The sequence below is a fragment of the Poromitra crassiceps genome, assembly GCF_964638095.1.
Source record: "Poromitra crassiceps genome assembly, chromosome: 30".
Classification (NCBI taxonomy): domain Eukaryota; kingdom Metazoa; phylum Chordata; class Actinopteri; order Beryciformes; family Melamphaidae; genus Poromitra; species Poromitra crassiceps.
Window position 1 is genome coordinate 13,074,823 of NC_139652.1, and position 8,077 is coordinate 13,082,899.

The 8,077-nt window shown below is 47.7% G+C and overlaps 1 protein-coding gene across 1 annotated transcript in view; it reads left to right on the forward strand.

The window, feature by feature from the left end:
- The first annotated feature begins 1,030 nt into the window (after positions 1-1,030).
- The window catches only part of nuak1b (NUAK family, SNF1-like kinase, 1b), a 27,725-nt gene continuing 20,678 nt past the window's right edge, over positions 1,031-8,077 (forward strand). The window contains exon 1 of the mRNA XM_083663144.1: positions 1,031-1,879. Coding sequence (XP_083519270.1) covers positions 1,580-1,879 — 300 coding nt within the window. The 5' untranslated portion in view covers positions 1,031-1,579. The remainder of the gene's footprint in view (positions 1,880-8,077) is intronic.

The window sequence follows — 8,077 nt, forward strand, 5'->3', positions numbered from 1 at the left end:
TAGACACATAATGCTCATAACTTTTGATCTGAGAAAGCTATCGCAGTCATTCAAGAAGTTATATACAGTATATAGGGGAGAGTTTCTAATTTATGGACATTTCAAAATTTCATTTTTTTTGTGATGTAAATTTTACATGCTGACATTTGATCACGTCTTTGTACATTATGTTTGTTTAATTTAATTGTATAATTTTAATGTGAGCTATGAATTTAAGAAGACTGATTTAGAAGTGATTTACTTTACATCCTTGTATTTATTCTATTAATTTGTGGTCTAGGGTTTTTATATGGGGAGGGGGGGGGGGCGTTGAGGGTAGGTCATTCGACAAAATCTCCCTCTTTTTCACAGCCCAATGTTATATGTATGCCTTTGGTGGGGGACAATGATGGGCTGTGGTGGGGATGAGAGGAAAGTGAAGGGGGCTTTAAAGCGTCGTCTCCAGTGCACATTGAGCCCATACTTTTGCTAGCTACGCCCCTGCAGACAGAGAGAGATGAGAACAGAGGAACAAAAGAGAGAGAGAGGGGAAGAGAAGGACAGGGAAGGAAGGAGGTCTGTGTGAAACTCCGCCTCCGGATTCGGATCATCTCACATTCCTTCTTCACAGCCCCTCACGCTGCTGGAGCAGAGAGAGAGAAACAAGCAGCGCAAGAAGAAGAAGCAGAATAAAGACGAAGACGAAGAAGAAGAAGGGGAGCAGCAAAACGACCATGGCAACATCCAAAACGTCTCAGCTTGAGATAGTGTCCGATCTATGCGCACCTCTACTACCGTCGACCAAGCCATGCGGCCAGTCGCACAATAGACAGAGTCCAGATGAATGAGGAGGAGATACCTGGGCCGTGTGCGGACAAAATGAGGGTCATCTTCATCCAAAACGCCGGTTTCGTCGCTGCTTTCTCGCCTTTTAGATGTGAGTCGGTGATGTTGGCAGCATTTAGGACGACAGATAATGTGAACGACCCAGATTCAGCCGCAGACTACGCCAGATCATGCCAGTCCGCTAAGGAGTGAGGAGAAGATCGGTCCGATGCATTTGATTTCTCAGGCTTTTATTTTTTTTGGCAATTTTCTTTTATTGGGACAGAGATCGCGCATATTGTCTCTATAATCCTCTTTAAATCGAAAGTGGATTCAGCTTCCGACATGCAGCCCGCAGTCGAAATCTGAATAGCCTACATATTAGTCTACATTATAACCCTAGAATGAATAGATATCCAGTGATATAGGATTATGTATCTGATACACCGATGATGTCCTTTTGGTAGGCTTTGTTGCGTGTTTAATCTGGCAGACTAATTATAACAGCGATAATAACATGAATAGGTAGGAGGAGGGAGGGAGGGATCTCTGGTCACTTAAACATGATCAAAGCAAAGTGATCAACCAAGACAATCTGGAAATGTTAATTTCCACATGTAATAATATAACTAGTACGCGTTATTCCTTGTAATTTATTTATTTATTAACACTATTATTAGGCATATTAAGTATTATATTATCAATTTGTTATAAGTAGCTAGTTTTGAAATATTTAACAGTGGGAAGTTAGTTTGAATACTTCCCTATAGTGAGGATGGAAACCGCTTGTCTATCATCACCCCACCGGGGGCCATCCCGCCCCCAGGCCCTGCAGCCGGGCCAAACCTCAGCGGGCAGACCGATGGGGGGTGACCTCTCCTCCACGCCTCCTCCACCCTTACCTGCCGGCGGCTCACCACCGGCAGAGACAAGCAGTGATGGAAGGAGAAACTCGGGCGTGAAGAAACACCACCACAAACACAACCTGAAACACCGCTACGAGCTGCTGGAGACGCTCGGGAGAGGGACCTATGGCAAAGTCAAGAAGGCCATTGAGCGGCACTCCGGCAGAGAGGTGAGCCCCACTTGAAAAGCGCTCTAAGCGGTTGTAAACATCTGTCGAGCGGTCCTTTTTTTTTAGTGGCCCTAGACGGCCTGTAATTCAGACATAGCCTTGTATTGCAACGCCCTTTTACTGAGTCACTACAAATAACATTGGTCCAAAATAAGTGCTTTGTTGCGCTCAGAGAGAGAGAGAGAGAGGCGTGTGCGTGAGTGCGTCTCCTTCCCCCGCTGGGAATTCCCCCCGTGCTTCCACCAAGTCCCCCAGGGGCCACGGGAATCTCGGCCGCACACGCCTTGTCCTGTGCGGGGCCTCACGACCGGATGCTGCTGGACGAGTGCGCAGATGTTTAAATCCGTGCTACTGACTGACTGATGCCACTTCAGTGACCCCATGATACGCATCACTGAAGGCAGCCAACAGTCCCCCAGAGAGAGCATGGGCCCACCACCACTCATATGAAATGGGGCCAAAAATGCAATTTATTGCTGTGAAGGCTAAAAGGTTCTTTTTCACAGTTGGGGAACGTTTAAAGCTGCTCTGTAAAAATGCTTAAGTGTTTTCAGCCCTTGTGGTTTTGTTTGTGATTTGGTGTGCGTGTGTGTGTGTGTGTGTGTGTGTGTGTGTGTGTGCGGGGGCGCGCTAGTCTATCACTTTCTGTTTTGCTATGAACAACTCTGAAGCCGACATCACAGGAAACCCACCATCTGCTGTTTTGTTAGCGAGCCTATATTATGAGCTGACCGTTCAGACCTGCACACGTCACGTACCTCGCCGTTCAGACCTGCACACGCCACGTCACGTACCTCTGCAAATATTTCCGTGTGGCAAAATTTGACCCCTGTGCCCATTCTGGCAGGACAGGAGGAATGTTCCATGTGTTGAGAATGCCAGGGGGGGGGAAACTCAGTATGGGTCAACAATGTCCCCCCCCCTGGTTTCATAGCTCCTGGCAAATGCATGCTAGAAAGATGGGGGCACCATAAAGTTTAAAACCCTCTGGTGCAGCTCCCTCTCTTGGCCTGCTCCACGTGGTACATTGCCTGCCGTTCACATGTATTTCCAATGCATTCTTGTCATGGCACCAATAATTGGTGCCAATTATTATTATATTCTTTATAATTATTATAACACATGCATGTGTAGGACTATACCCTGGATAACTGGACACCAGTCAGTTTGGGATACTGCCCTCTCAAGACAGCAAAATTACTTTGGTTAAAGCTCCAATTCACAATTGCTGACTTTGCATAGATGATTTCCAATGTTCATTTGATTGAAAACATTTAATTCACATAACCAACCATGAGGCATACCGATACGGTCGTTTGTTTACATTTGTAATCTTTGCAGCAGTGTAGTAAAGTGGACCTTTATTGCTACTAGTAATGATGGATTAAGATGATGATGGAGTAGCCTGTCTAAAAGTCAGCCTCTTCCATCTAGAATGTATGCAACAAGACGTACACCCAGAAGATCCACTGGGGTAATAATGCCTATACGTTCTTCCCTTTTAGCCTGTCTGGAGCAATGTCCTGAGCACAGCATTGACACTTTCCTGGGTCAGAACAGGCCTCTCTCACATCAGTGTGTTTCAGTAGGTTGTGTATCTTAGGAGGCCCGTGGAGAATCAGCATCTCAGTAGTACACAGAGTACCACAGACAGACAGAGACAGAGAGAGAGAGAGAGAGAGAGGCACGTGTGTCTGGCACTGTGTTCCTAGAGTTTACCTGCCCTCTGACCCGGAGCGGGTCCCCCTGGTGTCCATATGGCAGATCCAGCTACGCCAGTTACACAATCACCTTGACTCCTCCTCCGTATACCTTTCCCTGGAGAAGAGCAGAGAGAACAGAAGTTGTGTGTGTGTGTGTGTGTGTGTGTGTGTGTGTGTGTGTGTGTGTGTGTGTGATTATGTGCACGTGCGGACCACTGGAGTTGAAGGGACTTACTTGAGGAAGATTGATTAGATGTGGGCACGTTGTTGAGCGTGTCAGTGAAAGTGGGACTGACTGAGTGCCTGCTTTAATCTGAACAGCCATATGTTTGTTGTGTTGCTTGGCAGCCTGCGGGCGGCCTGGAAATCCAATACACATAACAACATGGAGTTGCAGTCTGCTCATAGGCCGGAGATGATTGTGGATTGTGGATTGTGGAGATCCAGGAAGTATCTATGTATATCTGACGCATGATGCTGCACAGGCTCATGTGTTTGTTCATGACGCTAAGATGTGTGTGAGAGAGACTGAGAGAGTGTGTGTGTGTGTGTGTGTGTGTGTGTGTGTGTGTGTGTGTGTGTGTGTGTGTGTGTGTGTGTGTGTGTGTGTGAGTGTGTGTGTGTGTGTGTGTGTGTGTGTGTGTGTCTGTGTGTGATGTAGGCTATTATATGATGCCATGTGGATGACTTCAGTGAAAAGGTTGTGGTGACAGCAGGGCCCAGAATGGGCAGTGACACATGAAAGGCCATCCTCAGCAGGAAATGAGATTGAAGGGGAAAGTTAATATCCTGTATGATGGGGGGGGTCTGTCACAGAGGGGAGGGGGTGGGCGGTCAGTGTAGAGACACGGGGAACCCCACCATAACAAGACAGGGACCGCGTCGGTTAAAGGGGTTACAGAGTCACGTTAATATGAGCTTAAAGCACTCGATTACATCACTCCCCAACAATGGACTAATTGGGGAGAGACGAGAGAGGGGAAAACACTCACGTTCCTCTGATCTGTGTGGTGCAGGTGAGGAGGTATTATGGTCTGTGTGGTGCAGGTGAGGAGGTATGATGATCTGTGTGGTGCAGGTGAGGAGGTATTATGATCTGTGTGGTGCAGGTGAGGAGGTATGATGATCTGTGTGGTGCAGGTGAGGAGGTATGATGGTCTGTGTGGTGCAGGTGAGGAGGTATGATGATCTGTGTGGTGCAGGTGAGGAGGTACTATGGTCTGTGTGGTGCAGGTGAGGAGGTATTATGGTCTGTGTGGTGCAGGTGAGGAGGTATGATGATCTGTGTGGTGCAGGTGAGGATGTATTATGATCTGTGTGGAGCAGGTGAGGAGGTATTATGATCTGTGTGGTGCAGGTGAGGAGGTATTATGGTCTGTGTGGTGCAGGTGAGGAGGTGTTATGGTCTGTGTGGTGCAGGTGAGGAGGTATGGTCTGTGTGGTGCAGGTGAGGAGGTATTATGATCTGTGTGGTGCAGGTGAGGATGTATTATGATTCCTGGCCACACACACACACACACACACACACACACACACACACACACACACACACACACACACACACACACACACACTCTCCCATTATAGCCAAATCAGGAAGCTCCTTCTGACTCACACACACGAGAGATGGAGACTTGGGCTTGCGACTCAGACTCGACTCACACACACACACACACAGTGACTTGAGTCTTGACTCATCCTCAACAGACTTAAGACTCGACTCAGACTCGAGATTTGTCACTCGTGAAGTGCACATTAAGGGAATGTCTAATAATGTCAACTAATCAGTGCTGATCCTGTAGGAGTGAGGATAATACAGTACTTTAGCTAACCGGACGGCAATCCAGCAGATGATAAAACGCTCATCCCAAGACCTGAGGACTTGACTTGTACTTGGCCCTCAGAGACTTGAGATTTGAATTGAACTCTAGCTCAAAGACTTGAGACTTGACTTGAACTTTCCAAAAAACGACTTTTGCACATCTCTGACACACACACACACACACACACACGCACGCACACACTCGTCACAACACATGATCATGAAAGCGCCAGGAGGGGTGAACCTGTGATGATACCTCATCTATTTTAATGGGCTGAGAAAGCGCTGGACGATGTCAGGCTCTAGTGAAGCGCAGCGCGGACTTTCACTTCAAACAAGCGCTGTGTTGCGACTCACGAGCAAGGGTGGGGGGGGGCGGGCTGGAGTCCAGCGGGCCCACCATACCTGGCAGAGGCCAGCAGTGCATTGGCTGTTTAGCGTGAGTGACAGTAATGGGGATCCACTTAAGGACAAGCGTAGCTGTGGCGGGCCCGGCCCGGCCAGCTGGCGAGTGGCTGATCTGCAGTCCTGTTTAATGATCCGCAACGACGGGGTCAGGGCAGGAGAACATGAGGAGATACGTCAAGGCCCAGGGAAGCCTGGCTCTGTCTCAAGCCCAATGTGGGAATGCTGCTGCTGGCCCACTCACTGCCTTAGCATCCAGTGTGCTATTAGAGGATCATGACGCAGAAGACATTTAGAAGCAAGGAACTTTTTGTGCGCGTGTAGTAGGCCTCGATCATGGAAATCTTACTTGACTTGGCCTGCTTTTTGTATGCCATTTCTCAGACTGAGTGCAGAATCAGAATCAGAATCAGAATCATAAAGACTTTAATGATCCCCGGGGGGAAATTGGGACAAGTTACAGTAGCTCGCTCACAGAACACACATAGCATAAAATAAACAGTAGTAAATGCGATAGTAAGCAAAATAAGCAGAATAAGAACACAACATAGCATAGAATAAGCAGTAGTAAATGCGATAGAAGCAAAAATAAGTAGAATACATCTAAAGTAAGCAAAATAAGTAGAGTAAGTATACATACGTGCCAATTATCTTTATTGCACATTTGACTTATATTAAGTCGGCTTGCCCTATACGTTACACGTGGCTCAGCCAGGCACAGTTAACCTATCGGCTGGCTCAGTCTCAGGGAGACTGAGCGTCTCCGAGGTGCTCTTTTAAGAGAGGCATTAAATAGACCAATGGCCACAGGCAGGAATGATTTCCTGTGCCTCTCCGTATTGCATCTAGGTGGAATCAGTCTCTCACTGAACGTACTCCTGTGTTTGACTAGCACGCCGTGGAGTGGGTGCGAGTCATTGCTCATGGTGGAGCATAGCCTGGACAACGTTCTCTTCTCTGACACCGCAGTCAGAGAGCCCAGATCCAGCCCCACAATGTCCCTGGCATAGAATTGTCCACTGTAGAATTTGAATGGGTTCTACTATATTGGGGGAAGTGCAGGGGTGGCAGTCCCCCCCCCCCCCCCCCCCCCCCCCCCGCAGCAGGACATCATCTTTCTGTCAAATTTGGCACTACACCATCTCAATCCAAAATAATGAAAAGCAGGCAGCTGACTTGCACTCTGCTGCACACAAAGACTGTGTGAGCTAAAATAAATAAAAAATAAAATCTGACTCAGGTTTTTGGCGCAGGGATAAAATGTTGACGAATCTGATGAGGTAAAGGAAAACAACAGTGTTAAGGCACAAAAAAATAACGTTCGACCAATTAGGAGCCCAGCGTGTGTGTGGACACCCCTGGTACCCCTGGTCTTGTTTATTACAGAATCGTTTCTTTAAATTCTATGTAATCAAGACGTGCTCTGGAAGGGAGCTATTCCGGTTTGGGGTTATTTTTATTGATGTACACGGTAATTAGCTTGGCACCCGCTACTGCCTGTGGTTTTGTGCTGCATGGAACCAAGCTGGGCTCCTCAGAGCACCAGGCCCCAGCTTAGCTCGCTCGAGGACAAGAGTTTAAACTAACAGGATTGTGAGTGAATGGGCCCTATACAGGCCTGATCAAAGGAGGACCAGGACTCAATCCAGAATGTTTAGGCTACAATTATAGGGACATGTGCTAGACTGTGTACTTTCGATTGGTTTATTTGGAGTAGGCCACTAACCTCTCATTTGAGGAGCGCATCGGCTAAACGCTGGAGGTTCGAATGCATCCAGTTTTGCGGTCGACTCCGAGCCCGGTGGCATTTTGCATGACAGTGAAAAATCATCTAATCAAGTGTAATTGTTGACTGTTGAATATCAGCGCCGCCGGCTGGTGCTGGAGGACTGGATCCCCCCCCGACTCCAATTCTGCTCCTTTATCTGATACTTCTCTAGTACGTACACACCGCCACAGAGCCTGCTGCTATGGAGTTTACAATGTGTAGAGACACTTAACAGATGCGCTTCATCAGAAGGACTTACACTGAGTGTGCCTTGCTCATGGACACTTTGACAGGACAGGAAACATGGATGGTGTGGGGGATCGAACCTGCCACATTAGATTTTATGGACTTTTTTTATGGACACTTTGACCTTTGACCTGTCCTGCAGGCTGCCCTGCTTCCAGAAATCACAGAAGCCTGCTCAGCCTCTCTTTCACAGTACTCCCCGTCCTTATTCACCTTATGTAGCCACACCCATTTGACCCGGTTGTGTGGTCGTG